Raw genomic sequence first — 17,994 nt, forward strand, 5'->3', positions numbered from 1 at the left:
TTAGTACCACATCAGGAGTTACTCTTTGGTTGCATCTTTTTTGTGTTTATAGGTGTGTTTTGCTGCAGGTTTAAAGAATATAAGCGGACACAGAATATGCATTTACTGTGTTCTGGAACGCTGTCGTCTAAATTTAAATGTTACCGATGACAGTTGTTCATGTTTTAGGGTGTGCACCAAGAGTCGCACTATCAGTTCAGTATTTGTATGTTCAAACACTGGACAGGAAGATCTCAAATCACTTGGCAGTTGAGGAATTTCACAACAAGACAATAATCTCAAACGAACACCAACACCCACACAAGAGGAACCGACTGGTCGAGTATGTCGCCCGACTGGAATCAGAACGCCTTCTGGAGGTTTAAAAGTGGAATGTAGAGCAACAAGACAACAGCCGAACCTTAAAAAATGTCAAGCTTTTTTAACCTGAATACGTTTATTAAATATCAAAACACATTAAATTTACAGATGACATTGTTTTTCAAACACATTTACATATATGGTTTTGGATTTTATTTATTTTTTTAATAAAGTCATGAGATCAGAAAGTTCAGTGCCTAAATACAACACAGATAAACATTTACAGGCTTCAGGTTGAAAGTTTCATCAGTTGTCTAAAGGCTGAGCGTGAAACCCTGAGAAAAGTCATGGCACGCCGACTCGAGGGGAAACAGATTCACAGATTAACAGGTAACCAATCAATCAGCACCTTTACAGGGAGAGAATTTAAATACAATAAAATCCAGTGTGCAAAGTACAAAAGGGTGAGAAGTTGATTCTGATCAAGAGAACACAAGTCGACAGCTTTACACAAAAGGAAAAATAATGATTTTGTGTACTAATGCTTAACTGTGACTTGGATGAGGTTTTAGAACATTCAGTGTATTTTACCTCAGAAATTTGGCCTTAGTTTGTAATTTAATATAATTACAAACATGTTAGAAACTAGCTACAGAACGCACTGTTGAGAGGAAATACTGTGCTTTGACACTTGTGCTGGTCGAGATGATCCCAGTCTGCGGACGTGAAATGCCTCAATTTGTAAATCATTAGTGGTTTGTGACTTGAGTGCAAACAGTAAAATGAGCAGACGCAACACCAGAAAGCATCAAACCAGCTGCACTTCAGCCTTTAAAAAAGATGAGGACGGCTGTTCTACCCCAGTTTGAGCGATGGTTAAAATGTCATTTAAATGTTTCATAAAAGTGGTGTTAGTCATCAAAAAGACAGTCTCTGTACAAAACCTTTCTGTTTGAGGTCTGTATTGTCATTTATGTGTCACTTCCACTGATGAGCTGATTTGGGGTGAAGTCCCAGCACCAGTCATGAGGACCAATGTTCCTCCAGACAATCAAGAATCTCTCTGGACTCCTTGGCAGCCTGAGTCTCTGCCGGTCAGAAATTCTTCACTGGGAGCTTTTCCTCTGGTTCTGAGCCCGGCTCTGAGTGCAGCCCGCCTTCATACAGCGGTGATGAGAGGGTCCGGGTTTCTACAAAAGCAGCGGTGTGTGTTCTCCTGCCGGCTCCGCCCGCCTGGTCAGCTGCCGCACTCGGGTCATGAAGCGGTTGGGCAGCGAGGGGAAGTGGTGGCTCGGGTCCAGGACGTTGGTCTTGCGGCGCTCGCGCTCCTGCAGCCACATGAGGTACGGGCTGGGCGGGAAGAACGGCCGGGAACGCTCGCGGTAGAGCTGCAGGACGATGCCGCACACGCCGAGCACCACCCACACCGTGATCATGACGTAGTCTGGTTGAAGGAAGACAAAAGACTGTGTTCAGACAACATCTGGAACTAGAGTTTGTTAGCAGTACTTTCAAATGTCAGTGTCTTTGGTTCAGCTGCAGCTCTGAACTTACCGATGGTTTGGAACGGCACGTCGGTGAACGCTGCGCTGAAGTTGTTGTTGAGCAAGCGTTTGAGGATGTTCAGGGTGATGTAGGAGAGGCTGGTGTAAATGTAGGCGTTGACGGCCAGAACCACAGCATAAGCACCGACAACGCCGCATGTGATGATGTTTCCCTGAAACGCAGGAAACACGACTGTGACTGGCTGGTTTACTGTTTGTCTCATTTCAAACAATCATGGGCAGCATTGTGTATTTGTTTTCATGTAAATGTGTTTGCATTTTTTACAATGAATCACTAAACCAAACCATTAATAAGAAGTGAGCACTGCTATAAAACAAATCATCAGGTGAGCTTTTGTCTTTTTTAACCCTATGAGCTGTTGGCTATTCTCAGGGTAATTTCACTGCTTTTACTTTTGAGCTTTTATCTTGGTTTTTATTTGGGGTTGTCACATATTCTCTATGCTTTTTATTTTTTTTGTTAGAACAGTCAAAGGCTATTCACATCTTCCATCATTTGATATGATAACACTTACTTCATATTTTGTATATTAGCCTTTATGTTAGTGTTTTTTCTAACATGTATCTCACCATTAATTTCTGACAGTAATGATAAGTGTTCACATTTTGTGGGGGAGTTTGTCTAGAATCTGGCCATATCGGAATCATGACGATGGGATACTGTATGACGTAGAAATTAGGAAAAAATATGTGCTTAGTGCCCAATCAAAATAACTGTCCAGCTGTTGTTCTACATCATGAAGCAAGCAAAGCATCTCTGTTGTGGCTTCAAAGGGATCTAAACTGCTGAAAGTTTTCAGAAGATTATCAGGCATTTTCAGCTGGTTCAAGGTGCTTTGGGCTTCGGCAGGCCCATTTAGAAATGTCAAAACAGCTTCAAACAGTTTTTCAGGCATGATAACTATTTGTTGGTAAGGGCGGTGTTATCCTGAAGTCTTGTGGTCACTTTGAGATTGCCAGTGAAATAAAAGAACTCACAGTAGGCAACTAAAATCGCCAATTTTTCATTTCTGTTTGTGCATCCTTTAAAAAAATGATATAACATGGTAATTACTGAGATTTTAAACTATAGACAGAGATAGTTAGCTAGCTCTTAAGCTAAGCTAACCTAATCCTCTCAAGTCCCATACATGCCATTCAGACATGAGAGCCGCATTTATTGATCTGGTTTGTAATCATGTTTTTGTCACACTAAATTAGTATTTTCCCAAAATGTTCCTCTTGTATGCTCCTTCTGGTTCACATTACTCACAGTTACTGTACGTGTTGTATCGCTAAACTGTGACAACACCATCCTTCAAACTGTTGACCGTGCTGTTCATCAGTGTCGTTCATGATGCGACCACCAGATGACACCAAACTAAACAATCGTAAACTTCTGTACATGCTGCAGGGGGCCGAACTGTTGGTCGGTTACCTCTCTGGGCCAACGCACGAAGAAGAGCGGAACAATGATCATAAAGCAGCAGAACGTCACCCAGAAAACCAAATCTGAACGCCTGAAAATGTCCAGGTCGCCTGGAGAAAGAACACAGGACACACAAACACATAAAGGTGTAAACATAGGCAGCTTCTTGACCATAACTGAATGTTTTCTACACCACTGAGGAGTCAATCAACATAAGAGTTTTTTCTAACCTAGCGGAGTGAAGAGGACGACGGAGGCGACGAGGAAGCCGAGCATCAGCCCAACCACGACGACGCAGGCCATGACTGAGCCAAAACGCCACCAGCTCATCACCAGGACGACTCCGCCCACCACCCCCACCACGGCCGACAGGGCCAGACGGACTGCAGAGACAGACGGACACACACAACGGTCACAAGGGTTTTTATTGCTGGATGACAGGCAGCTTTTAATATAATAAATACAACAGGCACCAAAGTTAGACTTTGTGGTTTCAGCTGAATGAACAAAAACTTACTGTCATAGCCCAGGTCTGTGGTTCGTGTGATCAGGACGAAGAAGAAAAACGCTGCAAAGCTGAAACCCATACAGAACAGCTCTGCATGATGGGAGGAGAGAAAAGAAGGGAAAAGAAAAGGCAAACTTTAGACATTACAGTCACTTATTCTCAGCCTCTACAGACATGTTTTGATCTGATTTCTCTGCACAAACGTCACTAATGCTCCTGAAAATTCCGCTCTTGGAACTGGATGAAACCACATGCTCTGGATAAAAGACTTTTCCTTGAGAGGGAGGCGTACTGCATCACACCATCAGTCATTTCCTGATTTATCAGAACCACTGGCAGCAGCTGCAGACCACAGTCATGGGTTCAGTTTGGAAAAAATACATTTAATCATCACGCGCGAGGGAGACCACATGAGACGCAGGCTGCTGCTGCTGCTGCTGCTGCTGGAGACCAACAAGCTCACTTTCTGATACTCATTTCACATAAAAAATGTGAAGTGCGTGGGACTGAGGATGTGTAACACACCTCTGTGCAGTGCTGTGTCAGCTCCACACCAGAGCTCTGCATCCGTTTGAGACTTTTCAAACTTCTAAGAGGAAGTTCAAAAAAAGTTTCCAAACACAAATTCTGGCCCCAACTAATCTATTCTGTTGAGCTTGAACAGAACTGGAACTGTTTAGGAAAGATAAGAGGTTCAACAGTTTCATTTTGGAGGGAAAATGAAGAGTTTTAAATGACTCAGAAGACAGTAAGTCAGCTCACACTGCACAAATGCAGCCTCACATCACCACTAATAGTTTCAAACATGGTAAAGAAGGGACGAAATAATTAACATGAGTTCAAAACCTCCCTTGAAAGTTTCAACTGTGGCCTCTAGCACTGTAGTCTCTACTTTTAATGCTTGATTGGTTAGTCAGTATGCTCTCATTCGACCTAATTCAACAATCCTCTGCATTAGTTTCATAAGAAGAAAAGCACCACATCAACAGCACACACAATGAATCACATATTTTTACCTGGACTTGACTTCAAATTAATCAAAACCCCGTCAAAGAAGTCGTTTGAGGTCCATTGTGTTCAGACAGATGTCTTAAAAGTTGAGCGTAAACTTCAGTTTGTAGCTCACAGCTCAACAACCAGCATGGCTGATCATCTAAACACAATACAATAACTTATAACTTCCATCCATCCATTATCTATACACCACTTAATCCTCACTAGGGTTGCAGGGGGCTGGAGCGTGGAGTCTCCATGTTCTCCCCGTGCAGCGTGGGTTCTCTCCAGGTTCTCCGGCTTCCTCCCACACAGTCCAAAAACATGTTGAGGTTAATTGGTGATTCTAAATTGTCCGTAGGTGTGAATGTGAGTGTGCTTGGTTGTCTGTCTCTAAGTGTAGCCCTGTGATAGACTGGTGACCTGTCCAGGGTGTCCCCTGCCTTCACCCTGAGTCAGCTGGGATAGACTCCAGCCCCCCATGACCCTCGTGAGGATTAAGCGGTGTATAGATAATGGATGGATGTCTACAATTGAACCCAAGCTCTGACATGCTGCGGTTAAGAGAGACTCAGACGTATGTTAAATATTTGTTCATACTTTGGTTGCTGAGGTCTTGAACAGTTTGACTAACACTAAGGGATTCCTTTAGCATTAGACCAAGATAAGGAGAAGCCTTAAATACTTCAGCAAATATTTTAAGCAAGCCTGAAGGAGGAGACTGAAGGGTGTTTTGTGCAACAGATTGCTTTAACCGTAAAGAAGAATCTTGAACTGATGTGTTTTGTGCAACTGGTGCCAGATTTTTTACCCACAACTAATAGATTGGTTCAAGTGTGGGCATGAGTTCAGCCAACCAGGTTTTCTTGTGCCGCCTACATACTTAAGCTGTCTCTGTGTTCACTGACACAAATAATCAAAAACTAAACAGAGTATACAGCAACACAGAGCTGAAATCACCCACAGATTGTGTCACAAGTTTGTCTCGTGTTCATTTGATTTTACAAATCAGACAGAACCTATTGTGTAAACAGTGCTTTCAACTCACTAAGATGTCCCATGGTGGTGGTTGTTATACTACAAAATGATATAATAACACACATGGAGATAATGTAATAACAAAGTCACATGAAACAATGTTGAACTACTCACCACATTTGAAGAATCGGTGACCACAGAAGCAGACAAACAGTCCGGCCAAGCCAGCGATGGTGAAAAAGATTTTGGTCGATATTTTTCCTGCAATCAAAACAAAGCAGGTAAAAGTTGATACGACGAGAAGATACATGAAGAGATTTATGTTTGTCTTTACCATATGTGCCAAGTTTTTTTGTGTATTGCATTATGTATTGTTTATTGACTCAAAAAATTGATGAGACGCAGTTTGATTTGAAGATTATAAAAACGGAGCCCTTACAATTAATTAATTACAAGTTTATATAAAAGAGTATTCAAATGTTTTTTTTAAGTGTGCACCAGATGACAAAAACAATTCTTTAACATTCAGTCCTTTCTGAGACGCACGAGACCTCACCGAGTGTGTAACAGCCGTCCAGAGTGGAGGTGAAGCTGCAGGCGTAGGTGTGGACGGGCACGTAGGAGGCCGAGGTGTTCAGCAGCGGGTCTCTGACGATGACCGAGTAGATGACGCCCTGTCCAGGGATGGAGTTAAACACCACCCTGGTCATGTCTGTTGACAGCAGCATCATGACCTGCAGGGAGACACGCTGGGTAAAAACCTACTCACCGTCTACATGTTTTGTATTGAAGATCAGTCAAACATGAGGGTTTAACATCACGTTCACGCCGCCTACCCGTCTGCCGTTCTTCATAATGCCTTGGATGTCGGCCGCGGCCTGAATGCCCCTGAACAAGTTGCGCTCCGACAGGTCGTTCTCAGGCAGGAAGTACTGGTAGACGTCGTACTGCAGCCGCCAGCGTGTGTTGGTTGCTGTGGATTCATCGCAGGCTGGAGGAGTTCCCCCTCTGATAGAACAGGGACAGTAAAGTTTTAACACTCTGTGAAGTTGCTTTCAGCTTTGAAGTTTTTCTCCAGTGTGATCTACAATGACAGAAACACTCAGGGCCTTGCTCACGTGCACGCCAAGGTTGGAAATAGAAAACATTTTTATAACTCAGTCAAGTGACTACAGTTGTAGTTTTATGAATTTAGGGAGCAGTTACATTTTACTGTACCAATCTGCACGGCACACTTCTTTGTTTTGCACTGACAGGATCTAGTTCAACATCTTTGTTCAAACACTGAGCAATGAGAAAAGTAATTTGTCATTGAACGGTCTTGAAAGACAGTAAAGTTCACTTTAACGTGACATGAACACGTCACTCAGAAAGCAGCTATAGAAGACTACTGACAAATGCAAATTTGAAAGCAGGACACAGGAGAGCAAACACAAGCCCCAGGATTAAAGCCTTCATTTTTGTATTTTCTAGAATCTTCCTACAACACTTAAATGTTCTTATTTTGTTTTTAACATTCCTCATTTTTCTCTGTAATGAGGGACATAGACTACGTTCACACTACAAACTACCTCAGATTGTCCAGTTTCCAGAGTGAGGAAGTCGTTTTTGCAACTTTATTGCACTTGTCTGCTTTACAGTCAGAATGTGGGAAGTACATGGATCCTACAAAGATGTACTGTTATAGTTTGTTGCTCAGAGTGTTTAAACATGTTTCCAGTGTATGTGTGACAACGAGTAACTTGTTATCAGAGTTAATACTCAAAAAAAACTCTTCTAACTCATGTAGGTAACTCTATGTGGACGGCAGCAAATAGTTTTGAGCTAAAAGCTCATTAAAAATTAAATGTTTATAACAAATTCCATAAGCAATATATGCATTTACACTAATAATCAATCAGACAGGCAACCATTATCTATACACCGCTTAATCCTCACTAGGGTCATGGGGGGCTGGAGTCTATCCCAGCTGACTCAGGGTGAAGGCAGGGGACACCCTGGACAGGTCACCAGTCTATCACAGGGCTACACTTAGAGACAGACAACCAAGCACACTCACATTCACACCTACGGACAATTTAGAATCACCAATTAACCTCAACATGTTTTTGGACTGTGTGGGAGGAAGCCGGAGAACCCGGAGAGAACCCACACTGCACGGGGAGAACATGCAAACTTCACGCAGAAAGATCCCGGGTGTCCTCACTGGGACGCGAACCGGCGACCTTCTTGCTGCGAGGCAACAATGCTGACCACCGAGTCATCTTGCAGCCCAACACTACATCAGTGCATAAAAATTCTAAGACGACACTGAGTATATAATGCACTCCTGAGCTAAATGAATGTATGTATCAATGTAGTTTAAATGTGCTGCTGATGAACACTATAATCCCACAACGCACTGCAGAAAGGAAACGAGAGAGCATTGAAAATATAGTGAATAAATATGAAATCTTTGGAAAAACATAAACACAAACCCTGCAGCTGGACCACCACGGCTTTACTGGTGCTCACTGATCTATTGCTATCCCTGCCATCACATCCTTGTTTAATGCTGCCCCAGAAACAAATTTCCTACACTTTTAAAACCAAGAAATAATTCTATCTTGTATTCTGACTGAGTGAAAAACTATTCAAGGACATGGTATGTACAGCACTATAGTTAGAATGAAGCACAGTTTGTGCGAACCTGAATTCATGATACACATTTATCTCAAGTATTCCTAGTTGTCTCTCTTTTTCAGAGTGACAACTGAACACTGTCAAAAACTTGTTCGACTTGGATTTCAGAGGGAGTGGTCATCAGGTGGACTTATTGCCTGAGACAGTAAGAAATGATTCCAGTCAGACATGTCTAACAAGAAAAGTTTCTAACAGACTACCTCAAGTGAACTGAACAGAAAAGACAGTAAACAGAGTTGGTAGTATTTCCAACCCAAACCACTGTCAGTAATGAACTGATAACTACATCTCTATTATACGCACGCTGTTTGGAATTTCCACAAAGTCCACAAAAAAGTAAGACACTGTCTGACAACTGGCAACGCACCCAGAGAAAATGAAGTGGCATTCTATGGCAGCGGGCTGTTTCTTCACGTGGCTCTAATGAAACAACCGCTTGAGATAATTCATGTTGCTGGACCAAAACAGCAATTCTGATGAATTACTGAAAGCTACAAGCAAACATGCTTTGACCTTTTCTTCCACAAAACTTTCAAAAAAACGACACTCGATGACGGTGCAGCAGCAGATTGAGCAGGAAATGAAAGTAAGTAAATGAGGTCGTTTCAGGGCAGCTTTGTCACACAGATGTGATGTCTGTTGCAGCAGAGGGGAGGCCGAGTGTGTGTGTGTGGGACAGAGAAAGCATGATTTCATTTGTGAGCCGATAAACAGTGAGGCGGTTTGAATACAGCTCCCTGCCGATGTGATCTATGCACACAGTTGTTGGTGCCTTCAGCTGAACAGGCTGAACAGGAAATTGAGCAAACAATGCCAGTCAGTGTGGTGCGTTACCTCTCGTATCCTAAATTTGCAGGCGCAAAACGGATCGTGGTCTCGTAGAGGTTGTAGTGGATGTAGATGTTTGGGTCGATGTCCAGGTTGAACTCAGTGTTGCAGGCTCCAGGGACCGGGTCTAAAACACAACAAATTCCTTATCAGATGCTGTGTGGGGCATATTAAGAAGACAGAAGAGCTCCTTCGAGGCTCGGTGGCACGCTGCTATGGCAGGATGACTCATTAAAAGCGTCCTCTAAGAATCAGTGCCAGCGTTCACTCATGGTCTGCATGAGTTTCCCCAAATCAGAATCACAGTTAGATGACAGTGTTTTAGCCTGCGGTGGGAGTTACTCTACTTTGGTTTTGCAGAAACAGTTCATGAACAGCACATACAACTTCCTTGTTTCAGACTCCTTATGCAACACACAAGCTGAGTGAAACAAGACAGAAGAGAAGCACTGACATGTTCTGCAATGGCCTCACATTAACATCCTGAGCAGAGTTTTTGAGTTACCGGTGCTGGAGTAGGGCAGGATGACCCCGGTGCCGGACACAGTGTCAGCGTCAGGCGAGGACAGGAACAAGGTGAGGGTCGTCTGGCTCGGCTCGAGAGCTGACAGGAGCCCTGAGTCCACGGCCGTCAGAGAGAGACCCACGCCGGGCATCTGAAGAATGCAGAAATATACAAGTAAGCACATGTAGAATAATGCACACAAGCACAAGAAAGTATGATCAGTTAAAACAGAGTAGACAGCACAGCTAGAGGCTGTGTGAGGTCACTGTACACTGTGGTGGTGCTTCTTCTTAGCACCCCTACAAGAAGCTTCAGCCAGTGCAAAAATGATACGAACCAAGAATAAAAATGTATATATTTGAAATCAGTTTTACATTTTCTACTCTGTTAAGATCATTTGATAAAATAGTAGATGCAAGATGCAAGAGACTTCTGTCACATAAGATAACACAGACTCATTACCTTTACTGTATGCACACCGATCATGCTTATTGTCATGTACAGTTGCCCCCAGAAGGCCCATTCTGAGCCAGGAAAAACCCTGAAAATGCTAACCGTAGCATGGCAACGTGTTCACAATGCTACACAGCATGAATGTTGCTATAAGATGATAGCATGCCGATATATTAACTGTATAAAGTTTGGCATGTCCACCATCTGAATGTCCTGTATGTGCATGCTAATATCTGGCAATTAACTCCAAAAACACAGCACTGGGGTCGGCCAGTTCAGTCCAGTCCTATCCAATTATTCTGCATTTTTCAGACAATTGGTATGCTATTATTATAATTATTTATGTTTTTACTAATTCCTGCTAAAACTAATACATGTAAAATTACACTATTTTGGCTATTTGTCTCTGTCCAGGGTTTTTCCTGCGTAGAGGGATTTCTGGCATCACCCCAAAGAGGTTTAGCCAGTCCATAAGGAAAACTCTAACCCCGAAGAAGTTAGAATTTAAGTGGTTAACTTTGCAACGTGGGGTTTCTTTTACTCAAACATAATATATATTTTTGTTTGTCAGATGTTTGGAAAAGAAGAAACTGAACCGATTTCTATCCAATAAGGTAGTTCAGCCTCGTTGCCTTTACTTTATGCTGACTAATCAAGCTTACTGTTGCATGTCGTCACCCAGTAAGACTTACTGTGAACCAGGAAAAAGCCTGTTTATCTGCAGCCACTCTGTGGTCTGGAGCGATGTTCCACTAACAGCACTATGAGATTAGTTACACATCATAACCCATGTCACTGAAGGATACATGTTTAAAAGTCCCCTTCGTTCTTCATTTTTTCTACAAATGTATATCAGTTCCAAATGGGTCCACATTGGTCTCCTTGACTACCAACGATCAGTATTGGCCCTCTACTCTCCTGATACAGTTAATACAGCGGAGGCTTTGTTTCTCAGGCATTTGTTCATAACACAATGTACTGGATGAGTTGAAATGTTGACCTGATGAGGGTGCTTGAGAAGGAAAGCCGAGCTCATCAAAGATCTGAAAACTGTTCACCCTCCACGGATCAAAAGTGTCTAACTAGTGTGACAGCAGCGACCTACTGAATAACTGTCGTGACATTTAACTCAGAAGCAGGAATGTCTGAAGAACGTTAGGGAGAAAGTTCACGGTGGCTCTAGAGGAAAAGCTGCAGAAGTTACGAGACATTTTCTCTGAGGTGCATGAATTTCCATGGAAAGAATGTGATACATGAACTGAGGATGAGTCGTTCTCTGGCAGCTAACCTATAAAAATGTTTTCCACAACATACATGGTTCCTTGTTTCATGGATTACAGTATGATTACATTGCTGAGGATTAAGATTCAATCCGAAAACAGTGAAACGTTTAAACAGCTCAGCTTAAGTTAAGCTCCACAAAAATGTTGGTGTTTGTCTCTAAATAACAGAAAGAACAGAGTTAATGAGCAACGCATGCCCTAAAACTGAAATCATTCCTGTCATTGATAAAGCCAGCAAGTATTAAAAAGAAGTTTGGTTCAACTAATTCCCCAAAATGGCTGTAACCAAGGCCTCAGTCCTCTGTACCATTAAGCTCCATTGTTATTCAAAAACTATTATGGAAATTAAGAATGCTTTATTTTGAATGTCCTGCCACTGCAAATACTCACTACTGACCAAATACATACAGCTGGAAACAGTCTAACAACATGTAGTATTTACTTTTTTTGAGTAACATTTGCTAAAAACTGCAGTGCCAAGCTGGTTACTAAACCTTTTTTCAAAATTCAAGTTAGATATTTGTGGCTTTTTTCCTTTATATATATATATATTTTTTTTTTTTTTAAAGGCTATGCTTCATTAGGAACCAACAGCTTTGGAGTTGAGAACCTTTAATGAGGTGAGTGGGCTGGAAACGAATTATCGGTTTCTGTGTTTTTTGTGAAGTTTTTGGACAATAAGAAGCATCACTATCAGGCCTGTTATGATGCTACATGTTTGCTTCACAATTATCGAGGCCAAAAAATATCACAATAACGTTATTAACACATTACTTATGGAGAATTTGACAAAAAAGATATCAGTCAAAAACTGTTTTACCTTTTTGTTATTGTGCGTTTTGTGTGTTTTAGACAAAAATACATGTGTAGTGATGTGGAGAAAGAGTCTGTAACCATAACTGTATCGTACGCTGGACTGCAAGTTTATCACGACCCAAATCCCTATTCATAACTGTAAGATGGTATTCAATTGATCTGTAAAATTTAATTCAAAGCCAAATTTCATTAACCTTCCCAAGTACAATCGGATGTGTGTTTTCTCAACAACAACAACAAAAAAAGCACATTTTAACAGGAAAACCCTGTTGAAAATCTCCAATATCAGAAGTTTCACTGTTCTTTTTTTTGAGTTCTTGCTCCCTGAAGGCAGAGCCATAGATATACAGAGTAAAGCAAACATGGCTTCAGGTCAATCCAACAGAGCCACATTCGCACCAAATGTTCCAAGGCCATTACATCGTCTCCTTTTATAACCAAGTGTAACTGCCGTGGAGCTTTCAGCGCTAACATAAAACAGGCAGTTCCCCAGGCTGTGGTTGTAAAGCCAAACTTCATTAACCTTCTAAATTTCAACCGAATGTGTGTTTTCTCAACAGCTGGAAGAGTCAATAACTGATGGGTGTCACACAGTCGACCACATCCTCAACTGCTGAGGTCAGGATTCACAGGAATCAGCTGACAAACAACAATTCAAGGTGTGTCAATAAAACTTACTATACTTCATTATTTATTCTAACAGACAGCAGACGGAGCGAGACCCTTCACTTCTCTAGATGCATGTTTGCAGCGAGCAAATGCTGAATGCTGTTGTTTGACAGGCCTGGCAGTGTGGAAGCACTGTGCCCACATAGCATCACTCTGAGGGCGAGCGCTCATATAATAACTGCATTGTGTAACACAAGTCTTGTTCAGATAGACGCTGCTGGAGAGGGCAGAGAGACTCCATTACTGTGGTTTCCATTCAATTTATCTAACACGCCACAGAGCGAGAGCAACTTTAAAGCGTTACAATCACCAGTGACTAACTGATTTACAGCCTGACATGACTAGTTGTTAGTTGAAAATGAAAAATAGTCTGTGTTCCACTTGATCTGTGGTTCTTTAGGTATGGTTTTGTTGAAATAATAATAATAAGAAGAGAAAGACACAGACAATCGGTATGGGCCCTCGTAACTATGATGGCAGATCAAATAAACAAGGACCTTGTGGTTTACCGATATCGATGAGTCACAGTGATAAAAGTAAAGAAAAAAAGGAAATAAGCATAAGAAAGATAACGGTATAAAGGAAACTGAAGTGTGTAGAGTGTGTATTCACTTTTTATGAATCTCTACCATATCAGTTTGAAAGCACACTTCTCCTTTCTCTCTGAGTTTCCTTTGCAGCTTGTTGTTTTGGTGTTTGCTGGTGAACCTCTGCACATCAACCTTTGGTTTAAAACAACAGCCGCCTCTATTTTTAGGACCGATGTTTTCTAACGCGAGGAAAAGACTTCAATCACATGGACTTGTTTTCCTTTCTCCTGTTTTCCACTCTTTCCATCATCAATAAAGCTAAACTAAATCATGTCTAGATGCCCATGTGTGCTGCTTGGACCCAAACCGAGCCGTCTCCTGAGACTACTGGGACCGACGCCAGGAGTTTTCCCCCCCCCGATGGTCTGCCGCTCATGACCCGTGGACTGCAGATCAGCTGACTGCGACTTCTCTCAGAGGGTCAGAAGACCTCGCTCACAAAGCCCCGTTCATTATTAAGAGGTAGGACTAACTGCCTGCTGCTCATACACTCAGAAACATGCCTCAGATTTTACAGTTTACTTTGCATTTTTACTGGTTTCACGGGACCGCGCCACTAATAGAATTATTCAATCAAAGACACATACAAACAGAAGAAGCTGATTCATGTTAAACCCTTTCAACACACACACACACACACACTTTTACGAGCTCTTTTCAACACTTGTTTAGAACTGAAGCCACTTCGAGGGCAATGTCATGCACAGTGTCGTCCTTAAACCAAAAAGAAGACAGTAGCCCACTTTAAAGAAACATTTAGAGCAGATTGTGTGTCAGCATTAACTGCCATGACATCTTCTAGTTACACAGAGCATAGCGGACTAGCTAACAGCAGAACACGCCAATGAGAAGCATCGAGCTACATCAGCCACCGAACTCACTGTCAGCCTTCAGTTCACCACTGAGATTAATCAGGGTCTGGAAGAACAAATATTTACCCACAGCTCCACACAGAAATCTGGGGGAAAAACACACTTTATCTTAACGTAAGCAAATATGTCCACTGTGTAAGTGCATTTTATTTGATTAAGTGGCTTCTACAATTTAATGTCGTGTGTGCATAAAAATACATCAAAACATCAGCTCCTTCTTCACAAATTCAATTAAGAATCCACACTCAGATAATTAAGAAAACACAAAACTTACTTCTTGTGCTTCAAAAACAGGAAATGAAAAGATTACCCATGGACCTAACTTAATTTTGATATTTATTCTGTCCAGTTTATGTGTTGCTGATTTGAATCTGACAGCAAATATGCCGGGGAGGACTGTCAAATCATATAGCAACATACTCAACAGTCGCTTCATGATGTTTTTCCTCATCTTATGTCAATACATTACTTCTAAGGTGCTCCAGAAATAACAACAAACGGACTTGTCTGCTAATTATCTGTCACAGAGGCTACCGTGGAAGTCAAAGCTGAAAGCTGTGGAGCGAATGTTCGTAACACACACACACGAGAATCACCACATCCAGCTTGTTATTGGTAATCACTGTCATCTTAACACTATGAAACTGCTAATGTCGCGCTATGAGGAAGATGAGCACTTTCTCACCCTTGTGTAGGAGAGCGTGGCGTTGCGGTGCTGCGTGTGGAACTGCAGAGTGATGAAAGTGACCTCCGGAGAGATCCTGGACACGACGGCCTGCACCGTCTCATTCTGCGAGACGCTCACGTTCTGAAATGTCCCCGGCAGGAAAATCACCCGGTCTGAGACAAGAAAGGACAAATAAAATTTATTCCCACAAGTCGTGTGATTGTATTGTCTACGACAGTGTCACTGTAAACCCTGAGTTATGTATTCATGTGTAGCAGCTGATTACATATCACAGAAAACTGATAACACATAAACAGATAAACACACAAATTAGTCAAGAAAACTGAACATATTCTCCAAAACCTGACATTTCAAAGTGAGTATTTTCTGCATCTTTGGTTTGAAAGGAGGCTCCATAGTACGAGAGGTCAATGACAGTGAAAGAAAGTTTAACTTGATTAAGGTATAGACGCTACGTTTGTGTTCTTGTTTCAGTCAATCTAGGTTAAAGTGGAGGAGAACAGTGACTGTGACTCACGGCAACACACGATGAAATGCATATCCTCTGACATCACACATGTCGTGGCATTTGGTGCCAAGCCAAGTAGGCAAAACCAGAACCAGGTCAGCAGCGCATCAAAGAAGGGTCTTACATAAAAAGACTGAATAAAGCCACGTTTTCTGTGTCAACAAGATAAACTACAATTCCCCGCGTACTATCAGTGCTTGTTGAGTTGATTAAAGCACAGTATAAACCTTCTTTAGCACCCCAACTGCAGAGGGTTGTTGCTTATATTGCAATATGGTAAACCTCAATATATTTCTCGTCTAAAAAAGTCTAAAACCCTTTGTGCACGTTGCTAATTTAAAATACAGTCCTCATGTTTGTGAGGAAAAAAGTGTCCCAGCTCTCTTTAGCACATATCTGCAAACCATCTGACCGGCCCAGATTAGCAACGCACATCTTGTTCTTGTCCTCCGCATATATCAATGCTGAGGTTTTTTTTAATGTTCTTATGTACTTTAATAAATCGCTGATAATTAATTACCAGTGGCTGTAATAATTTGACTCACTGCATGATAACAACCTGCAGAGAAGCAGCGACTCTTCTGCAAAACCATGACCTACACAAATGGTTACGCTGCACCAGAAATGATCCAGCAGTTACATCTGACATGCATGAGACTTAATCAATTAAGAAAAAGAGCTGCAATGACCAATAAATTAACAGTGCCATTCGAAAACATCTGCCAATAGCATACATCATATTTCATGAAGCAAATGTTTCATCAGAAATGCAGCAAATATGATTTGGTTCTCACTTGACTGTTATCACTTATGAGCCTGAACCTTCCTCATTGCTTATCTCTGACTGATTTTAATGTGTCTAGCGGTCAAGAGTTTACTTATAGCTGTTACTAATGTTAAAGTACTGCAAAGTGCACACACAAGCCTACATACTACTATATATAGTAAGGCCTGTACTGCTCAGGTCATATGTATGGTCTTATTGTCATTGTACATTTGCTGAAGTCTAAAATATGTGTTTGTTTCTCAAACAAACAGGAAGAGTGCAAAGTACTAAAGCTAAGGCTCTGTAGATCTGTTGCACAGGTTCACTGATCCAGACTGTTTACTGGTCAGATTCCAGCCCAGTGACCTGCTGCCTTGATTTATTTTTTTTTTAAAAAGGTAACAGTGGACAAACGTGAGCAATAACAGGAAATCCCCAATCACAACGAGCGCCTGAGTTTATTTTATGACAAAACAACCTCCTGAACCTTGTGCCTTTCCTTTTTTAAAAGGTACGACGCGGACAAATGTGAGCAACAAGTTGAAATCACCATTTACGACGACCACCTGAGTTTATTTTATGAGTTTATCTTATTTTACTGAAGCTGCTTACTTGTTTTGTTTGTTTGTTTTTTTAACAAGGGAACAAGCAGACAAACGTGAGCAACAAGTCGAAATCAGCATTTAAGACACGCACCTGAGTTTATCTTAGGATTAAATATTAAACCTATGTTGGCTGTGATGAGAACTATAGTTTCATAGAGATGTTGTTTCTGTACTTTCACAATTTACTTTGGCTTTGATTGAACCATTCAATACTGTCGTGCATTTATGTTAAAATCTGACACGTTCCACAAGTTGCCACACAACAGAGAAGGTTGAGAGTAACGTGTACTTGCTGTCATCTCAACTCGCTGTTGTTGGTATCAGGCTGCAGCATTTGGCAGAGTATTGATTTAGCAAACAAGATGAGTTCGATGGGGTTAGATGGATTTTAACCTTTAGCAGAGGAATCAACATCTTGATCCTATTCCTTGATTTTCCCATTTACTGCAAACAGCTCATGCAATACCTTTTGGGGTAGGAACACTGTGGATATACGAGCAATATAAATAATATAAATTGTATTACTTATAATACTTATTTATTTATATTATTTATATTTCTCACAAGTCCACAGTGTTCCTACCCCAACAGTGCAATGTATTTATTCTACCGTTTGGCTAACTGTACATACTTCCTTCTGGCTCCTTTTGTAAATACATGTATATATTCATATTTGACTTTTTATACTTTTACTTTTTATACTTCTGCACCACTGGAGTTGTCTTTTAATTTCGTTGTACCTTGTGTATGATGACAATAAAAAAGCATTCTATTCTATTCTATACCGCAGCAAGTAACACTGTACTACACTTCAATGGACACTGGCCAAATAAACTCACAAGTAGGATATCCTATCATTGTTCCTGTATGAAACACACAGAATATTAATTTTAAAAACAGTTAGCATTGCTCTGTGATGCTCCTCACAGCATTCCTAGACTCATATCAAGTTAAAACATGATGAAGACAACCCTTCT

At 41.4% G+C, this 17,994-nt stretch overlaps 1 protein-coding gene across 1 annotated transcript; it reads right to left on the reverse strand.

Annotated features, from left to right (window-relative positions):
• Window positions 1-406: 406 nt before the first annotated feature.
• Window positions 407-17,316, reverse strand: tm7sf3 (transmembrane 7 superfamily member 3). The gene is made up of 12 exons (XM_008284119.1): window positions 17,307-17,316; window positions 15,136-15,290; window positions 9,768-9,918; window positions 9,269-9,389; window positions 6,589-6,760; window positions 6,309-6,486; window positions 5,927-6,013; window positions 3,791-3,871; window positions 3,504-3,656; window positions 3,283-3,383; window positions 1,855-2,017; window positions 407-1,744 (listed from the first exon to the last, which is right to left on the reverse strand). Exons 1-12 carry the CDS (start codon window positions 17,314-17,316, stop codon window positions 1,491-1,493), a joined length of 1,626 nt encoding a protein of 541 aa, XP_008282341.1. The 3' UTR covers window positions 407-1,490.
• Window positions 17,317-17,994: the final 678 nt, after the last annotated feature.

This window comes from Stegastes partitus, unplaced genomic scaffold (genome assembly GCF_000690725.1).
Source record: "Stegastes partitus isolate 25-593 unplaced genomic scaffold, Stegastes_partitus-1.0.2 Scaffold346, whole genome shotgun sequence".
NCBI classification, from domain to species: Eukaryota; Metazoa; Chordata; class Actinopteri; family Pomacentridae; genus Stegastes; species Stegastes partitus.

Excerpts from the sequence above, each read along its gene's own strand:
- tm7sf3 (XM_008284119.1), bottom strand. Across the intron at positions 9,390-9,767 it reads CCTGCCCTACTCCAGCACCG|ACCCGGTCCCTGGAGCCTGC; the intron begins GTAACTCAAAAA and ends GTTGTGTTTTAG. Across the intron at positions 2,018-3,282 it reads TCGTGCGTTGGCCCAGAGAG|GGAAACATCATCACATGCGG; the intron begins GTAACCGACCAA and ends CCTGCGTTTCAG.